At 40.0% G+C, this 21,304-nt stretch overlaps 1 protein-coding gene across 1 annotated transcript in view; it reads right to left on the reverse strand.

Moving 5' to 3' along the window:
- The window catches only part of VEZT (vezatin, adherens junctions transmembrane protein), a gene marked incomplete at its 3' end in the record, with an annotated part of 32,031 nt that overhangs the window by 3,284 nt on the left and 7,443 nt on the right, over positions 1 to 21,304 (reverse strand). Inside the window, exons 3-7 of the mRNA XM_009872152.1 lie at positions 20,437 to 20,577; positions 13,591 to 13,680; positions 10,951 to 11,126; positions 7,869 to 8,144; positions 2,050 to 2,199 (exon numbers count right to left, since the gene is read on the reverse strand). Coding sequence (XP_009870454.1) covers positions 2,050 to 2,199; positions 7,869 to 8,144; positions 10,951 to 11,126; positions 13,591 to 13,680; positions 20,437 to 20,577 — 833 coding nt within the window. The remainder of the gene's footprint in view (positions 1 to 2,049; positions 2,200 to 7,868; positions 8,145 to 10,950; positions 11,127 to 13,590; positions 13,681 to 20,436; positions 20,578 to 21,304) is intronic.

Below are 21,304 nucleotides of genomic sequence, written 5' to 3' on the forward strand. Positions count from 1 at the left end.
AGTATATTACCTCACTCTTTTATTTAATCTCTGCAGTTCCTCTTCCTCCTTGCTGTAGGCCAAATTTGTGCTAACAATCTGATGACGGACAAGGACATTAAAGTTGTCACAAGTGGCAGCTGTGAATGCTTTGGAAATTAAGGAATCTCTGGCCCCTCCAGCGTAAGGGTACTATTTAATTGCATAAGGCACTAGAATCTACTTGAAAGATGTTCCCTGCCATCAATAGCCTGGTAATACACGTAACGTTTCCAGGCATTCACGATATGCAGGGAAAAATTCAAACTAAGGCAACTTGGAACTACCTTAAAGCTGCTCTTAATTATCTTGGTGGGGAGGAAGAATCCTTTACTCACCTTCCTTACATTTAAATTCCCTACTTTCAGGTTTCGTGCACTGCAGAATTGGCCTGGTCTGCGGCTCAGCTCACATGCTACCACTGCTTTTGCCACTGTGTTCTGCACAAATACAACCCTTCTCTTTCCAGTTGTCAAGAACCTATCTATATACAGACAACTCCAATAAATTTTGCACCATTTATTTCTGTGGGCCCTTACTACTGTGATATCTGCATGATAATTTGTTATAATGGAACTTCCATCTTAAAAATATTTCAAAGACGGGTATAAAAGTCAAATTATCCAAAGTAAACAAAACTTTCCTTTTTCCCATCCCTTAATCTAAAAGCCATTCCTTACCTTTAGTAGTTACAAAACTAGTGGACAGCCTAGTACACACCAGTGTTCGCCAGCCACAGCGATGACCTACACGTCTGTCATCACCACTGCCCGCCCGACTTTCTTCATGCTGGACAATATTTGGGAAGGCCCTGTTAACTGATTCTCTTTTCAGATCCTTCTTCCCCTGCTCTTAGAAGTGATTCTCGATTATTTCTGGGCTAGGTATCACTTATTCTCATCAATGTGTCTGAGCCACCCAGAGTATTTTTTTCACTGTTTATGCAGCAAACACACCTTATTTCTCAGAGCTGACAGTAAAGTCTGGTGCCTAGAATGAGGATGCCTATCCCTACAGAAGTTTTTATTTTGCAAAAAAATACTCATTTTCTTCAAAGTGAATGCATGCACTTGTAGCTTTGTGTGTGCCTCTGTGTGTGTACACTCAGTCACTCAATATATGCATCCATTTGCCAGGCAAGATGTGCTAGTCAAATACCATGTTCCAGGAAGACAAAACAAGAAATTTGTCACGTCAGATTTTCAACACTTGCACTACCACCACCTTTTTGTTTCCTTGCCTGTGTTTTTTCAGGTCAGGAGCAGATTTTAAAAAATTTTTTTGCTGTAATACAGGGTGAAGTCATTGTTATTTCCTACATAGTACAGTAAGTCAATAAACATAGAAAAAAGCCCTTGAAATGCTGATGCTGTTACAGAAAGTATACAATCCACTGAAGAAATACAGATGACACTTCACAAAATGGAATCTGAACAAAGTGTTCTGCTTCAATTCAGACTAGAAACTCCTTGCTCTTAAACACGCCTTTTGGCTAATTAATGTAATCAGAGTTTCACCCAGCTTGTCTGAAATAGGAAATCAACTTACCTTTGAACACAGGGATGTTGAGTAAAAGGCCATCTTGTTAGAGAAGGGAGTATTTTGGTGCAAGTGAAGAAGGTGGCTAAGAGGGATTGTAAAACAAAATTCTGAAGGACTCTGAAACACATTATCAATACTTGGACCAAGAGCATAGGTGTCTGTAACTGGGACAATGTATCCAGTGCACAGAATCTTATCTCATATTGAACATACTTTTCTCAGAAAAAGAAAACTTTTTCACCAAAATAATCTTTTTTCACAAAAAGAAATTTTGTCACAAAAAGAAAATTTTTTTACAAAAAGAGAATTTCAAGAATGTTTCAAAGCAAGCATAAGTACCAATTTTCTATGCTACCTTTTCTTCATCTTCTTTAGATACCTTTTGTCTCTGTAATTAGATACCATCTGACTCTAGATATACCAACTCTAGACACTGGCACAGTTACAGATAGGACAACCCGAACTTGTGGGTTTTTACGAAAAGGATATTTTTTCAGCATGTATAGAGTAGCCAGTCTTGAGGCTCGAAAGTTGGCTCTGACGGATCGATAAACAGCTTTCCGGAGACCAATAAGATGCTGACTAGGATGCTGTCCAGCTTTATTAAATGGGCAAGCGGCACTGACCCTGTCAAGCAAACTTGAAAAGTAAAATGTGATACAACTGTACAGATGTCCTAAAGTATTTTTAAAAGACAGTACATCAGTTTTCTTATTCCATTACTTAAAAAACTTCTTCAAAGCACTCAGTAACTATGAGAGTGAAGAAAAAAACTTCATCTCAATGATATATTTAACCAAAATTTCCAATAAGCAGCCAGGATTCCTCAGGAGGGACGGCCTGATTTTATTCTCATCTGAACCATGGCAAAATTCCTGAGGATATTTGTTCTCTAAAAAGTTCTCCAAAATAATACACCAAGCATACACAGCCCATAACATTATCTCTGATTCAAAACTATCATAAGCCCACTTTAAGCTTTGGAAGTTTAACATGCAGATATTTCACATATGCCTCTTTGTACACAAATTTGTTCTTTAAATAATTTTTGCAGAAAAAAAATGTGCTGCTAAATATGGTTTTCATGCAAAACACTTATATTCGTTCAGTCTTCTCCATGCAGAATCTTTTCTAGGTCAACAGAAATATTCATGCAATGAATGTCAGCTGTGTTTGTGGCAGTCTGACAGGTAAACACATCAAATGTATGAAGCTATCTGAAAATATATTTCAGCGTCCACATATTCAGGTGCATATACCATTTATATATATTCTACCAGAATATATAATTCTACTAGAATATACTTCAAATGACTTTAGAACCATAAGAAATGGCCTCATCTGGAAATAAACTTAATTGTGAACTGGGTGAGTGTTAAACAGGTCTGTGTAACACCAAGGTATAGAAAAGGAAAAAACAAAGATTAACATCCAGTTATATCTATTCATAGACAGTCTGATGCCAAACCTATGAGTGAGAGAGTGAAAATTGCTTAAGTGCACTCTACTTGCTGGGGCTGTTTTTACTAGAATCAACTCAGGGATGGACGTAGTGTAGACAACAGGACAATGAACTGTCATGAACGGTTTGGGGGCTGGAAGCCTGCTTCTGCTCTCACCTTTCCTAGGGCACGGTGACGAGGTGGTTTCATGTCTATGGTCACTTAAAAGGGAAAAAGAGACAGGGTGCCTGCAGGGTACCTGGCCAGACTGCAGCGGGTCGCTGCACTGGTAATTATTTCTCTAGCCCATCCGATGGAAAAGCTGACTAAGCCAGCAGACCTGACCCTGCTGGAAAAATGTCGGTCCCACTGCATGTGCTAAGCTGGACCTTGCTCCACATTGACTGCAAGGGAAAACAGCTTACGGCCTTCACTGCCAAATATGAAAAGCAATGCAGCCCACCCAGTGAGCCAGGCTGGATCCATAGCAGTATGTTAAATATGATTAACACAAGGAGATTCATGCCAAATACTGCAGTATATTGAATACGCTAGCTGAAATACCATAGTAAAATATCTGTGTACCATATTAAATTACCTGATGCTAAAATTGTTTATATAACATCTCATAAAGTACTTCAAAATCTGGATAAAATAAAACACAAACTGTGTTAATTTCAATTTTTAAACATAAATTTAAAATGCTAGTCTTGCCATACCTTTCACTAGGGAACACAGCACGTAGTGTAGTACAAGGCAATCTCTCACATTTCGCTAGCTTTTGAAGGTAACAGTTGGAAGTATTTACGGATAAACTATCACATCAATCTGTAGACTCAAGCCCTGGGTGAATTGTCAGAAGCACACTCAAAGAAAAGGAGCAAAATTCTTCTACCATAAAGAAGAAAGATCTATGTTCTGCTACAGAGATGTAAGCATTTCAAGCTCCTGTTCAGAACAAATACACAGCATGTACTGCCAGTATTCAGCAAAACAATTTCCTTTCCTTCTGGGAAGGCTTGTTTCAGTGTTTTTTACAAATTAATTCTTCTTTATTCTTAAATTAGTGTAACTTGCTATAAATGTGTGTGTGCCAGACGTGCCATATCCCTAACTTCCCAATGTTCCATTTGTCTTCTATACATTTTAATTGTGCTTTAAAAATGTTACCAACTTTGCGTATCAGCAAGAAGAAAAGAAGGTTAAGGGTGAATTTCCTCTTTCCTACCGCTCCAAACCCATTTCGCTTCTAAAGAACAGTGACTTACTTCTCCATTAATCTCGCAATAGGCTCCCAACAACAAACTTGTACAGACATAATAAAAACCTACTACTGCACACCAACATGAAAGCAGTTCCACCAAGACATGCTTGTAGAGCTTGATTCTAGTTTAAAATACAGTAGAACGGCAGCATTTTGGAGAAAAGCTAATTATTACAGTGACAGACAAGGAAATAACTGCTGCCTATTGCTGCAGCCTTTCATTACATATTTGTACAGTTTTGATTTTGCAATGTGCAAGACAATGGACATAATTTCATTACCCAGTGGAAATTCTAGGCTGCGAAGGAGCTGGGTCTCTTTAGCTTGGAGAAGAGGAGGCTGAGGGGTGACCTCATTAATATTTATAAATATGTCAAGGGGGAGTGTCAGGAGGATGGAGCCAGGCTCTTCTCAGCGATGTCCAATGACAGGACAAGGGGCAATGGGTACAAGCTGGAACATAGGAGGTTCCACAAAAATAGTAGAAAAAACTTCTTTACTGTGAGGGTGACAGAGCACTGGCACAGGCTGCCCAGGGAATTTGTGGAGCCTCCTTCCCTGGAGACTTTCAAAACCCGCCTGGACACGTTCCTGTGTGGCTGCCCTAGGGGATCCTGCTCTGGCAGGGGGGCTGGACTAGATGATCTTTTGAGGTCCCTTCCAACCCCTGACTTTCTGTGATTCTGTGATTCTTTGACTGATGATCAGGCTTCATTTGACTAACTGCAAATGAAACAATTAGACAGAAACACCGCCATTCTTCCTCAGTAGAGCACAATTTCTGTAACCCACACTACCCTGGTGAGGTCTTGGCCATCTCTGCATCACAGAGCTTGTACCACAGGGACATACCTGAAACACCAGTAGCAGCGATAAACACTTCGGAAGGCCATTCTGAAATCAGAATATCCAGTTGCCTTTGAGAGCAGCTAATATAATAGAGGCCTGACAGGGTTCTAAGTTACTTTTCTAAATGGTTGCTGTGGGGTTTTTTGGGTGGAAGGGGAATGAAGGCAAATGGATGCTTGAATTGGTGAAGCATCTAGCACTCACTATGGCACAGTAGCAAACCAGTGAAATGGTAGACAACTGACCAAAACCTCATCAGGAGTAATTTAACATCTAGAGACAAACATCAATTAACAAGGGGAAAATGGGGTAGAACAAAGCAAAGCCATAGATATTTCGAAGCATACATAAATTATACCATGAGAAAACAGCAATGAATGGTGCAATAGGGAGAAGCCTCAGTGGTGGAACACAAGGAACTTCAGGCCAAAGCTGCAGACCTGGGCTTGCCACTTCATAGTTTAGTTAAGTACAGCTAACCAAAATCCAAACTTAACACCATTCAAATGTCAGCTTCAGTGTCTTTTCTTTCTCAACATGGTTAATGCACAGTCCACACACAGTATGCTGAGCTAGCAGTGTATTAAAACAGCAGCATATGTATCATGGATGCTGTACTACCCGGTTGAAATCCCATTCCTTTGAAACGACACAAGAAGATACTCAGTAACTTCTGAGATGCAACCAATTGGCATGTGGCTCCTTCTGAACAAACATTAAGACTTTGGCAAGGTTATTACAGGAGACCACGCTCAAGTTTTCTCTGCTGGGGTTTATTGTAGCAGAATTCTGGAAGAAAAAAGGGGTAGCTAGTTTTTTGGATCATACATGAAGCGCTATCGCAGCCAAAGAATTTCATGGTGCCCTGCGCAGCAGCATCTCAGAGTCAGAACTTCCTCAGGGCTAAACCAAACCAAAACCTGTACAGCACTGACTTCTTTGTATTGGACAACTGTTCCAAAGAAGATGCTGGCACAGTCACACTTCACCCACTCCATCCATGCTCCAAAGTCTTTTGAAAAGCTTGCCAAAGTTTTAAGTAAAGAGGCTATTAGATCAAGTGTCAGCTTAAAGACCAGTCTGTTTTTCGTTAATCTGTTATCTAAGATATGTAGTAAAAGAACAAGGCACCAGCAATTTAGACATTGACCACAAGTTCGTTTGCTTAAACTTAGGAAAAAATCCAAATGTTTTTCTCATCTGTAATTTGGACAAGCCCTAACAATAATTCCTTTTAAGAATCCGTTTGAAAAGATAAGACTGCCTATTGCTTAACTATATGCTTCTTCAGCAAAAAACCAAACCAAAACAAAGCACATAGCTAGGCAGGCTGAAGACATGCTTATGCATTCCAAAGGGAGATTGAAACATTTCTTCAATGAAGCATACTGAAGGTATCTCAACCTAGAAAATGAATTTAAAACGTTAAGACTACACTTTCAAGCTTGCACGTTAAAACATGTGCCTGAGTGCAGAGTAGTTGGTCTGGACATGAAGTAACAATTTCTTGGTGCACAAAAGGGATTTTTTTACTGTTTTCAGAAAGAAGTTGACTGGATTTTAGCTGTTGGTGTTTCCCATCTCCTTTAACCTTAACTGGCACAGGTACATATCTAACCACAGGTCGTTACAAGGGAAAAGCACACATGGCAACGTGCATGAGTGCACAGAAGCCAAAGGCCCAGCTATAGCCTCTTGGGTCCTTATAATACCCTTTCTTGAGGAAGTCTATGCCCAGGATGCCTGGGGCATCTGGACCAGTCACTCCAGAGTGCCTTTCCCATATTTTCCCGGTTAGGCTCATTTTGGCCTCCGATATAGTCAGTTCCTGAGATCTCTGCCCCATCACACCAGAACTGGTACCAGTTTCTGTACCTATATAATTCGATGGCATTAGGGTGCACTGTGCACCGCATCTACCAGGGCCTTTTACTTTTGTGGCTCTAACACGCCAGGCCACCGAATCCACGCAGTCCAATAAACTCAGTTGTCCCTCTCCTCCACCTGGCTGCAGTCTGTTGGCTCTGGGATCATTGCACACACTGAACATCTTCTGATGTCCCTTCACATAGCAAATTAGCAAAAATTACCAAATAGCTACAAGAGCTAAATAACCAGGAACACTTTCACATCCCTTAAGTGGAGGAGAGACAAATTCAGCAGCAAACAATTTAAGAATCTAAACATCTCAACAATTGTATGCAAGAAAAAAGACAAATGCAAACTTTATTTGAGGTGGGAAATGACCTTTGATGGTCTTTGCTGATCGCTGTGTTCTCATGACTTCAGACTGTTATTTGTTAAATAAAAATAGAATGCTTTTCATGTCATCTTGGTTTCTAAAGTATGAATGACTACTTGCAGGTCAGTTTCTTTACATAGCTTTGGTAATGTAAGATACAAAACTCCCTCAACCAAACAACCCTGTAAATGACTCCCCAAAATAGTTAACCAAACTGGTTCAAAATCCATTTCTTCATGTATTTCATTGCTAGCAGAGCAGAAGATTTCAAAGGCATACAAGGAGTGTGAGACTTAACACTCCTTCAGGATGTGGGGTTTTAACACTGAATTGTTAGAAATCATACTTTTTGTATGAATGGCAATTATGCTACTTTATGTAAAGGAAAAGCTTTAAGTATTATGTTTTCCAGTAATTTCACTTGTCTTGGGACATGGTGCAACAAGATGGTTTTAGAAGACATCTGGCTTGAATGAGTGTGTGTATCAAATAAAGTGAAATAAAGACTCACAGGGTAAATCCTCTGGAAATTACTTCAGTCTCTTGAATGAGCCGGAGAGCTTTCCTCACGAGATTAGTAAAAGCTCGGCTATTTGCCACCGTTTCTTCCAGCTGGAGACAGTATTTTCGCAGGGACATTTGCAGCTTGGCTGTCCTCCATGTGCCCCACACTCGGAAGACTGCATAGACAAGCAGAACTAGTCCCCACGGCAGCCACGAGGATTCCTTCCACCACGAAGGCAGCATGAGCAGTGCACTTACAAAGGCAAGAAACAGCGAGACATCCCTGCAGACAGAGAAAGCGTCGTCAACCGCAGGGTCCTGAGGTCAAACGAGTGGGAAAATCATGAAGCTTTTGGTTATGTTTGAGATTACATCTTACTACGGGGCTTTTTTCCTGAAGGGAGCTGTAAACACCAAAAACTGCTCCCAGGGGCAGATTTAGACATCTATGCATATGATATTATTTCTCCGGCTTTTCTATGGCACGAGTTGAAAAATAATGTAACTCTTAGAAAGGTCAGCTTCTCTTACATATATGACTCAAAAAAAAAAGGGAAAAAAAGCAAAGAAAATAGAAAAAGAAAAAACCTGACTACTCAGCATTATAAGCCAGGGTGGGTAGGAATTGGAATATCTGTACTTCCAGGTTCAAGAGTACAGTAGGGAAGGGCATGTTTCTTTTGGTAACAAAACTCGCAAGTAACGCCAGCTTTATTTTTTCCAGAGTCTGACTCATTTAACTTGGACACCAACACACCACTAGTTTTTAACACATCTTTATAAAGATGGCTTGAATAATCACTTTAAATAATTTGGCAGCTTTAGAAAATCCTTAAAGAACACAGCTACCAGTATCTCAGTTCACTTATTTCTCAATGACATATTAAAAACTTGATAAAGTTGTCATTTTTATCTAGAAAAATTCAATAAAAATAAGTAACCAGGAGAAAACAAAGTGTGCTTCATCTATAGTATTATAGTTGCAGTTTTGTGAAGTTATGATGGTCTTCACAGAGATGGATGAAGATATAACCCACAGAGATGGATGGCTTTAAGGTGCATAACAATTTTACTTTTTCAAAAATTTTAGAAAGAAAAATATTCACTTTCTTCACCCTTTGAAGCTGCGTATCCTGTATTTAGTTTCAGAAGTATTCAAAAGGAATATTTTCCCATTTCTAAAATAAGACGTGATGTCCGGGTTTCTATTTTCTGGACAGTTTTGTGGTCATATTTCAAGAAGCTTTACAAGTATTAACTCTTTCAGGGGTACTGGTAGGTTTCAGTAAGCTAAATATTCCAGATATGTATAACTTTAAAAAGGATAGATACAAAGTCTGTAACTTCTTTGGTACATTAAAAGAAAAAAAAATCACGTACACAAAAAATGGATGACAACAATGCACGACAGGAAGGGATTTAAGAGCTCACTTTGTCCATTTCCAGTTTTTGGTTAATCCAGATCTTCATGGATAGACTGAACTAAAAAATGGAGACTCCACAACCCACCCAGGTAGCTATTCCAACCCGTAAATATCCTTAGAGTTCCAAAGATTTAACCCAAGTCCAGTCTGAATCACTGGCAAATTAATCACGTGCTTTTTCCTCATATCCTTTCCTTCTCTGAATAGAAGAAGCCACGACTGATCACCACCTTCTAATTAACTACCTTTTACACATCATTACACTGTGTCATTCCACCTCATTTTTCTCCATTTTGGCCAGCACACTCTCATGTTTCGGAAAGATTACATTTTCTAAACTCATCCTTCTTCTCGTTTTGCTCCGGACTGACTCTAAATTACCTGTGCCTCTGCAGGTGCGGCATCCAAAACCAGATGCTGCAGTCTAACACAAGGCTCAAGGAAACCGACAGAAAAGTAAACCCCTGCATCCTGCATATAACAAGGACACTAGGATGAGATTTGCCATTTTTTGAATAATTTGCTGATGCACTCAATTTATGCTCTGCAACAACGTGCAGATCCTTTTCTGAAGCAGTGCTGCCTACCCAACTGATTCACAGCTCTGTGTTTGTTAACTTGAATTTTCCTTCCCTAGTGTTAACACTAGACTTTTGCTATTATTGACTTTTCTACTCATTTTCATTTCATGGTATTCCTCCAAGCTACTTTTGAACTCCATTATGCCAAAACACTTTACCAACTTTGTGCCATCTGAGCAATATTGACAAATTTTATAAGTATACTTTATGATCTGAACAATTAAGGCAACAATGAATAGTGCTAGGACCAGGACAAACCCACTGGAAAAATTTGGTTCTCATGTTTACAGAGAGCACCTATAATGAGATACTACAACTTAAACAGTTGGGGTTTTTTAACCTGATGTGGCTATATAATAATTTTATCTATTTTCCTAACATATGTCTGAAAATATAGCACTGGGCTGTAATATGAGATTTTTTTCCTACTGATTCCGATCCGTTTCTGAGCAAGTCACTCTGCCAGAACATCCACTATCCTCATTATTTTTCAAAACCAGGTGTACATCAAACATTAAAATATATTTTTCAAAATCACGTGGCAGTTATTGAGACCCTGCTGCAGCTAGCTCCTTCAGGATTTTAGGGTAAACTTCACCAGTCTCTCCTGGCTTGACTGTATCTTCTTTAAATATTCTTCGTTCTGTTCTTCTGATAGTCTACATCTGAAAATTATCTGCACCTCCCCCCCAAAATACTTCATGAACACCACAACAGAGAAAACACTTTTCAATTCAGTCTTCACAATCGTGTCTCATTTACCAAAACTACCACTGTATAGCTTTAGAAAATCATGAATTATTCAACCATGTTAGTTCTCCTTTATAGCATATATTAGGGTCTGGAAATATCCATTCATGTTCTTGTATGTATCTCAGATTAAAACTCACTCTTTCAAAAGAAAAAATACTCGAGGAAAAAAACCATGCTTATACAAAAATTTGGGGACTAGCAGACCAAAGATTCGAAGACCTGAGGAAAAAAATAGTGACTTTATTGCTGCATTTTATATAAAGAACACACAATACATTTTTTTTTGCTTGTTTCTCAGTGAATATAGTGGTAGATATCTTCTGTACAATACCAAATATTAGGAGTTGCTAGGGAGCGTAGTGTTGGAAGCTGTCGGTTTTCCTGTTGCTTACACTGCCCCGCAGGCAGGATACTGGGGTCAAGGAACTCAATCAGTTCCACATCCTCCTGCAGCAGAACTTCCTGTTGCAGGATGGTACGGAGCGTGTCAAATCGAAATCCGACATCCTTACCACAAAACGGGCAGGAGAAAAAACAGGCATTAGTAAAGAATACGCAAATTCTCAAAATTAAGTTAGCAGAACAAGGAAAACACCCAGACACTCCACACTTTAGTAACAACAATCTGCTTCCAAAGACTACAGGAGTGCTTCAGATATATCACAAGTAGCTACTTCATTTCTATAAAACTTGTTTAGTTTTAAAAATTCATACACTACCTAACAGTTTAGACTTGCAGGATGCATCATATGACTTTGTGATCTGACCTAGATAGTAACAACACCTGGAAACACGCCACCGATTATGCCACTATATTTGCATAAGAATCAGAGAGGTGCTATATCCATTAGAAGATCATTGATAAAATGGCAAACACTTTTATATTTTTTAATGTAATGACTTAATTAACATCACTAACGAACAAACAAAAATTAGAAAGAGAGATATTACAAATTAGCCAAGAAAAAGGCACCTGTGGACATTTAATAACTGTAGGGTCAAAGCACGGGACCGAGGCCCAAGCTGAGGCACTGAAGTCCTCTCCTGCAAAAGACTCCGTGTCTTTCCCAAGGGAACTTGATCCAAATATGAAGCAGCATGGGGGTCTGAAGATCTCACACTTGCTAAACTCCAGGCAAACTTCAGTGAGTTACTGACGTGCGGATTTGATGCCATGATAAGCATTTGCTAATTTTTGCCCTACAGCTATAGTTATTCAAGATAAATACACAGCTCTTGAAGAGAAATACATCCACCAGTGAAGCCCCCTGAGATTTTGATTTGCATACTGCACCAAACAATAATTATAAAACACTTCAAGTTAAGAATGTCATAACAAAATCCAACAAACACTGAACACATGAATCCTTGCATTTAGCTGGATTACAAGAGGGAAAGGAGAGTATTTCTGAAAATCCTCTGAGAAACTGTTAACAGAAGTATGGCATTTCACAGTACAAAACCTGTTTAGTTCTGTTACTGACAGAATGAGATTCTTTATAAAACCATAGGATAGCCAGTCAAAAGTTTAATCCCATACATTTGTGTCACTTGAGGTAACTTGCATTCTACTTTTAATGGAAAACATTTGTTTCAGGACTGTGTGCAAAAGGAAACTCTGCCCTCCTCCGACGCATCCTGTGTCATTTTCAGTACCCTGCTGCAGCATGCAGCAGGAGAAACATGTTTTCCATATTCGCTGGTTGTATCTCCACCTCAAGAAAGGCAGGCTAAAAAAAGCTGTTAGATAATACCATTGATTCATAGGGGAAGAGGGAGAATTAAAAGACAACCAAAGATCACTAATAAGAGGTTTCAGAGGAAATTTTGTCCTCCTGAGATAAGGGAGAAGAGATAGCAATTGGACTTGGCAGAATTCTCTGAGAAAAGGAACCCCCTAACTTCTTGTATTGTTCAACTTTTTTTTTTTTTTTTGAAGCTACATTTGAAGACATCATCCCTACATTACAGCAGAAAAAAAAAAAATCAAAATTCTAACTTTCGTATTCTGGAACAGTCTGACTAACGTGACATTTGCAAGCCAGTCTAGGAACCTGAAGCAGCTGGTGCAAGTTAAAGCAGATCTCAGACAAGCCCAGGCTAGAGATTGAACTAGCTAGAAAGCAGAACTGCAGAGAACAAGTGTAAAGGCAGCATAAAACTATTTTTAATTACCTGGGGTAGAGCTATCACCTGTCAGGTCTACCCCACACAGACTGATTCGGGCCCTAAAAGTTCCTGCAGGCTCCACGAGTAGGCGAATGCAACTTGTGGCGAGGCAGATGGACGCCCAACCTGCTTGTGACCTGCTGAGAGCGCACAGGGAGTACAGGGAACTGCTCCTGCCTCTCCCTAGAGCCAGAGCGCTTCGGGTGTTGTCTGCTCTTAATGCGTAACGCTCTTCTGAGGGATTCTAACAGAGGTGCCTCAGTTTGCTTCGCTCTTCCCAAATGCAGAAGCCCTGTGGGCAGCAGTGCAGAAATAAATAGACCGGGATGGGCAGTAGAGGCGCCCCGAGGTGAGGCTGTGCCTGAGCTAACAAGCTAAAGCAGAGGGTGAAGCAATACTCAGACAAAGCTCTAGAACCTTCCATCCTGAGCTGTGTCAGCAAGGAACTGGCTGCGACACACAGGCTTTCTCCACACTGCCTTCCACTGGAGGGGGGAGCTACGCTGTAGGTTAACTCATTTCAGCTTGCAAGAGTTTCTTTAATTCCTCACACATTTTGTTTTAATTTCTCTTCCACGTTTTTAACGTCTTCAGCCTGGCTACTGATATCGCTCCTGTTCTTCTGTGCCCAGTTTGCCTGGCACAGCAACTCTGAAAACCCACATCAACGTTATCTGAAGAATAAATAAAACTCTTAGAGCCAAAAGCAACCAAGGATGGTGCTCAGAGGATGAAGTACAGAGGAAATGAGGACTTGTGGATTAGGAAAGGAAATAGGAGGAAAAAAAAAGTGATCACTTACCAGTCGGTGAAGTATGTCATCATTTTTCTTATACTGTGGAAAAGGAAACCAACTTCTAAAGAACTCAACTAGTTTTGACAGGATGCCTTGCTGAAAGGGAAGAGAAATTACTCCAATTAAAAAAACCCAAAACACCGAAGTCAAAACCAAATAAATAACAACAGGCAATTCCTTTATTTCTGTATTTGCTTTTTTTGTTAACTCAGATCCAAGTACCTGTAAGGAAGTGTTGCTTACTGTGTCTGGCCTAACTTCAGAGCACGCTATGGGAACATCTGCTTCCCGTCAGTTTGCCTGTACACAAGAGTATGAAATAAAGCTTTCAGTAACCCCACCTATTTGGAGCATAATGGATTGTTATGTTGTACTGTTAAAAATAACTACTGCTAGAATTAAGTTTGATCTCAAGTTGGCAGCTACTGCATCGATACTGCATTTCTCTTCCCTTGAAGATAAAAAATGCGGTGAAGTTAAATGGCTGACATGGGACTGAAGAAAAGCAAAAGACCAGGAGAGGAACAACTTCTCCTCGGCAGACCACTGCAGCTTGAAGCTCTGGAGAAGTTGTGAACAGAGACAGGGAAGAGTGACTGTAGGAAGAGGAACTGGTCCCAGCAACTCCCTGTCCCAACCAGTGGGTGCTATCAGGGACTTCGTGTCCACGCTGCTTCCCATGCAACCCAAATCCCTGTTTCATCTGAGCTGTGAACGTAACTTTGAATGCCACTAATCAGAGGGACTTCCTCTCACACATTTTACTCCTGTATATTCCTAAAATATCATGCATGAAAGATTATAATTAAATAGAGGCATGATTTTGTTTCACTCTGCAGCCGTTCAATGAAAAAAAATGGAGTTTTTGACACACACTGTCCATTTTCCTCAGACCGAGCTGACAGGAAGTATTTTTCAAAATATTTACTTACATATATGTCATTAATTCTGAGGCCCTACCTCTTAATCTTCAGACTGCTGACATGTAACACAATCAAATGAAATGTATGCAAAAAAAAATTAACTGTCGAGTGCTTACACGTAAACTTACACAAAATACAACCACCCTCAAAAAAAGGTTACGATAGCTTAATGTATAAAGGGTGTCTACATTAAATTAGCTTCTTCCTTTCCTCTCTCGTTTTTTCTTTTTTTTTCCTTCTTTTCCCCCATCTTTTTTTTTCCCCCTAGCTGTAAGGTGGGAAATAGAAAAGTAGAACCAAGAAATAGGAACGTGGAGCTTTGCAGTTAGCTCTGCAGTCAGCCCGACAGCCCTCTGACAGGCAGCGTGACACAGGTTTGATGCAGCAAGTCAGAGCAGAATGACTTTAAGTAACATCAGAAAATGTCACCCTAAAGCCCTTAGGCTTCAACAGGTTTTGAAATAACTTCCTCTGCCATCCCTTTAGATAACCTAACTCAAGTTTTTCTTTACATATGTCTCATCTTGCTGTGTACAGACAGAATTGCAGACCTAAGCCACAAGCGATTTTAGGTCACCGGAGAGACAAACCAGTAACAAGGGTTTCATAACGACAGCTCTTCCTGATTGTGACCCATTAGGAGGGCTCTCCCAGCAATCCATGCTTCTTAGACTATGGAATAAACCTAGGTGAATGTATTTTGATGTTGGTCAGGGGCACAGACATAAACTGGAAGAGTGCCACAAACTGCAGCACCAGATTATCTTCCAAGTTTCTTTGTAAAGTAGTGCAAAATAAAACAAAATTTCCCAATTACAAGTTGGAGAGAACTGAGATATCATAAATAAAGGTCTTTGCTCTACATTTGAGTTGCAGAGAGCTACTTCACTCAGAAGTACTTTTCCCCGTACTTTGAAAGTAGAGCACAGAAAGAATTGTCCATTTTCGACTGAAAATTATGCTTAGCCTCCATAAGTCTTTAGGTTTTTATCATGAATATTGAAACCTACACCAAGGATACTTTTAAACCACTACCAGCTGACTAAACTAGACTGTGGAATTACTGAAAAAAAAAAGCCCACCATACTAGTGTGCTATGCAAGTAATCTTTTGGTTTATTTTTCATGTTTTAGTTTAAAAATAAAAAAAACCTGAGCTTGCATAAACACTCAACAGGCATGTCAGTGCTTGAAAACACAAAACAAGACAACCCACTGTCTTGGGCTGTGACCCAGCAGAGTACAGTAACACATGAAATTATTCAGATCCTTGGAATAGTGTCTCACAGCGTGCATTCCCATTGGGAGTGTTACTGACAAGTAAAACAACTTTCATCAACACACAAGTCAGGTCATGTTGCCAATGCTTCTGGAGTATTCTTCTCACAACTCCAAAACACCACTCAGTCAAACCTTCTGCAAACTGATGTATAACTCCTAACATGAAAAAAAAAAAGGGCAAGAAAGCACAGGACATGCACATTTTAGGTATGTTCATTTGAGTCTAAAATAAAATTCTAAGGACTATTTGTTTTTTGTACAGGACGAACTTGTAATGGCAAACTAGCAGGTATCTAAAGTATTGTCATTCACATCGGCCCCTTTCAATTCTGTGCGCTTTAGAAAGAAGATAATGCTGTGTGTTAAATACCTTCCAGCTATGCAGAACTAGCACTAAGTGAATGGGAGTCCTACACAAAGGCAAAGGACGTCCCTCTGCCTTTCTACATGAGGTCACCTGCACAGCTCCTCAGGGCTAGCCCCAACACCATCCTCAGCAGTTGCCTCCAGCACCGGCCCTATTCTAGTGACAAAATATTATCACATCTAAGATGGGATAAGGTGTGACAGTATAATCAATTTAAACATTCAGCTATGCACAGCAGTCTAGGAAAATGACTGAGAAAAGAAAAATGTAAACGGGAACAAATACATTCCTTAAAGATCAAACAGAGTTACCCAAAAAGGATTTAATTCCAGAAAACAGGTCAAGGAGCCCTTGCAAACATTGCTTTTGAGTATCAAGTGATCATGAGACCAAAACTCTAGCGGCAACTTTCTCCAGAGACTGGTACAGCCAGAACACCGCACCTATAATTACCGTGCTAAATCTCATCCCGGAACTTCCTCAGATAGGAGCTTGGCATTTCATCAGCCCTCAGAACATAAGCTTGAAGCACCTTTACAGCTTTTCAGCAGAATGTTCATTAAGACCATGTTCTGATTAAAAAAACACACCAAAACGACACACAGAGAACTATTTAAGATGTGCTTCAAATTCAGCTGATGCTTCTGTCTTTCATGAAGACTGAACCATATGTTCTGCTTGGCAGGACAGCAAGACACAGCAGTAATGTTTATATCAGTCACTAGGAACCTCTTTTTTTTTTTTTTGTCCCCAGATTTTTCAGTCCCTGAAGATCCCAAATTAGATCTCTGCCTTGCCAAAATCTTGCTACATGTCACCAGATTGTATCTGCCCATGGTTCCCACTTGACTGAATAAAAGAGGGGTAAACTTGACCTAGCGGGAGGTGTCCCTGCCCATGGCAGGAGGGTTGGAACTAGGTGATCTTTGAAGTCCCTTCCAACCCACACCATTCTATGTTTCTAGGAATGTCAACTTAAAGACAAAGCAATAGTGCAGCTTTTATATTTTTATTTTAATAAAGTGTTTAAGGCATTTGTAAACTTGCTTTTCAGAACAGAACGGAAACGATACACACATACTAGGCATCACTCAGCATGGAACATCTACGTCCTGTGATTATATTTTCTATTACACTAAACCTCAACTATGATAATTTTATATTGAGACTGTAGGCAGGTTCATATTCAGAACTCAGAAACCATTTGCTTCCCGGTCACTGTATAATTTCAGCAGATGAGGCCAGCGAAGGCTGCAAGAAAGGAGGTGATAATAGGAAGTCTCATGTAAAAATGAGGAAATGATTGGATGGGAATTTAAATCATTTGCCTATATGTCATACAAGAGTTGCAACAAAGCCTCAGATCCTCCTAAAACCAATCCACTTCTTTAAATGTGTGGTCAGCTGCCTCTCCCTCATTCCGTTTCCTTTTGAGACACCCCACAAAATGGGACAGAAATCAAATGACAAAAACAGACTTTCTGACATCAGATTACAAAAGAAAAGTGTTAACACTCCCAAACTGGTACTGGAACAGCAGCAGGAAGAACTTATGGCATTTTATCACTAGAAATTACCCACAGGCTTCTTCCTTATTTCCACTACGCACCCTTGTCTAGACAGTGATGAGACAATGTGAATGTCATCCTAGTATTTGCAAGAAACGGACAGTCCATTTTCACACATCACTCCCTTCAAGTTGCAGGGCAAACCATGACGAATGACTTCTACATCTGACACAATACTGGAAGAGTTGCTCGCAACACAATAAAATTAAGTGTAAAATGCTTGCGGGGAAGGGAGGGGAAAAACCAGGATACTTGAGACTTTTAAAAGCAGCATATCTTAACATTTTTGAGGCTCTTAAGCCGACAGCACTTTTGCATTAAATTTGCTTGAAACCATATACATGAACACAGCATCATTCTGCTTTACTGACTTCCACAGAAGTAATTATTCAAAATAAAGTAACGCAGCTAACAAGTGATAGTCCATGCATTACTTGAAAGTAATGAACGGATAGTCAGTGAAATTCACCCTAATTTTCAATTAACAGTGGTTTAATTAAAGTCTTCCTGCACTAATCTAGAATAGGTATCTTCGATGTAAATGTATCACAAAACTGCCAATAGCTTTCAAGGGAAATATATTTTCAGGTACTTTCTTGAGGGCTATGGTGAACATCAGCTGACAATTCTGAAAAGTAAGGGTAGTGGACCTAATATTTCCATGAATACTTTTAAAAGTAGTTTAAATTAAAGTATTAAAAAATGTGAGTTAAACCCTGATTTAAATACTGCCTTGCCTTGTGACCACTGATAGAGGCAATCATTATTACAAATGCAATAGCTGTCCACATCAACAGTAACTAGAAACTAATTTATTCATTAAATTTGAAATAATCTTACATTAGAGAAACCAGTCAAGGAAACATGGAGACACTGCAAGAATCACTTCTCCTCCTCCCCCTCCAGTTAATCTGTTTCTTGGGCTCACAAATCCTCAGCACAAGAGACTAGAGTTCTGTAGGAGGTTCCTTCGTAATTGTTTACTGCATGATTGCTGAACTCTGAAAAGCTGCAAACTCTTCAAGAACATGGCTGAACAATACAAAACTTTGGGATTCTTATTATACAATGATTATTTTTTTACAGTCTCTGTCTAAGCCATGTACTGGGCACACAGCGGTACTTACTGGTCTGCTCACTGGATATGCACCCTGCCTCTCAGCTACACGACCACTTTTGGTCTGAAAGTGGGGCATGACAGAAGAGAGATGTGGCAAAGGACTACAAATCTCAGATACTGGGGACTGAGGCTGTGAAGTGAAGTGTGCAGTGCACAGGTAAACACAAACTAGGACTGATCTATCCATGAAGATAGATGCCAGCAGGACTGAAGACCAAAGCAAAATGTGTCCTGTTTTATTATGCCACCTTCTCAAATGGACTAATGAGTGCGTGAGGAAATTTATGCAGTATATACAGAGAGCAACTGAAGTGAATATCTCTAGATGAAAATACAACCCATCAATCCTTCTCTGAATATTGCTAGACAAATAATCTTTGCACTTCAACTTCTAAATTTCCACTTCAAAGACTGTGCATATCAGTCCTTGCAAATATACCATGTTATCACAAACATTTCAAAAATCACACATTTTTCCCCCCAAATCAGGAAGAATGTGACTGACATTATCCACATCAATTTAGACCCTTCTGAATTCTACCCCTCCTAAGATCCTACACAGAGCAAAATAGGTCTGTGTGCCCAAGGTGCACAAAGATGGAAGCTACCATATATGGTGGGGAGATAAGAGAAAGAAATGCTAATTCTTCAGAGGCAAGGCATCAACCCATGAATGCTTGGTTTGGGTTCTTGCTTGTGAGGCACTGCCCACCTCAGCCTGCAGTGGCCAGGACAGAGAAGTCCACATGGAAGCCTCGTTTTCCTCCTGGCTTAGCATATCGTCAGAGCACGTCCACTGAAAATTGAACTTTCCACTGTGGAAGTGAAAGAATCAGGCAGAAAATAACTACTTCTTACATGCTCCATCTAAGCTAAGGAGACAAATCAACTACTGGAATTTTCAATATATTTGTTACATTAGCTGCCTCAAAAGAGGAATTTCCTCACACAAACTACAGCTCCTCATCTGAATCACATTGCCTGTACACTATCAGTAACAGTAAAATACCATTTATGTCGAAGAAGGAAAACCAAAAATGTGTAGACGATAGTAGGTGTTAAATGGCCAAATTCTCAAACTTAATTTTAAAACCACAATGTTTTTAAAAAATCCACATGTTCTACCATCTCGTTAAGATTGGTTATTGTATTTATGCCTCCCAGAAATACGCTTTCTTAATGTTTTGTCACAAAGTAAGCAATATGTAGCAACCAAATGCCTGAGAAGGGCTGGGAACTACAAATATGCTGTTCTGGAAAATTACAGGTTTTATTCCCAGAATGTCATGCTAAGCTAACATAATAACATCCAGTAAATAAGATAATTTACAACAATCAAAAAATTCATTATTAAAGTCTCCTGCTTCCCTAGCTTACATAAGTGCAAAGAAACACTCCGAACTATATTGGAAAACATGCATTTCCAAATATATTTGTAGACAAGACATGACAACTGGGGGTTTTTGTTTGGTTTGGTTTTCAGTTTTTTTTAATTTTAAAAAATTATTTTATCTTTATCCCCTCTGATTTTGCCTATTTGTGTAACAATGTGGTTCACTTTTGAGAAGATAAATAGGAAGAAGAGAGCTCTCACTTTCTGGGCAGCATGCACAGTTCGCTCTTTTTGGCTTTCCACTGCTGCACATTGCTCTGCCTTCTGCGACACAGATGAACATACTTCAAAATCTGTGTGTCCCAAATCCTGCAGATACTGGTAGAGTGGGGAATTCTGAAAGAGAGTTAAAAAAAGAAAAATTATTTTAAAAAAAAGTTAAAACCCATTTCCCGTTTCCCACAAAACACAACCCTGAAGAGAGCATCCACACAACCGGCAACGAACGGATTGAGAGCAGCCCCAAGGAGAAGGACTGGGAATAGTAGGGGATGAAAAACTGGACATGACATGAACCAGCAACGTGCATCTGCAGCCCAGAAAGCCAGTCACATCCTGGGCTCCATCAAGAGAAGTGTGGCCAGCAGGCTGAGGGAGGCAAGTTTCCCTCTCTGTTCTTGTGAGACCCCACCTGCAGTGCTGTGTTCAGCTCTCAGGCCCTCAGCATAAAAAGGCCATGGACCTGCTCAAGTGGGTGCAGAGGAGGCCAAAAAGATGATCAGGGCACTGAAGCACCTTCCCTATGAGGACAGGCTGAGAGAGTTGGGGATCCTCAGTCTAGAGAGGAGAAGGCTCCAGGGTGACCTTATAGTGGCCTGCCAGTGCTTATAAGAAAGAGGGAGACAGACTTTTTAGCAAGGCCTGTAGTGACAGAACAGGGGGTAATGGCTTTACACTAAGAGAGGATAGATTTAGATTAGAAATAAAGAAGAATTTTTGTACAATGAGGGTTGTGAGGCACTGGCATAGGTTGCCCAGAAAAATTGTGGATTCCCCCTCCCTGGAAGTGTTCAAGGGGCTTTGAGCAACCTGGTCTGCTGGGAGGTGTCCCTGCCCGTGGCAGGGCGGG

Source organism: Apaloderma vittatum, unplaced genomic scaffold (genome assembly GCF_000703405.1).
Source record: "Apaloderma vittatum isolate BGI_N311 unplaced genomic scaffold, ASM70340v1 scaffold15956, whole genome shotgun sequence".
NCBI classification, from domain to species: domain Eukaryota; kingdom Metazoa; phylum Chordata; class Aves; order Trogoniformes; family Trogonidae; genus Apaloderma; species Apaloderma vittatum.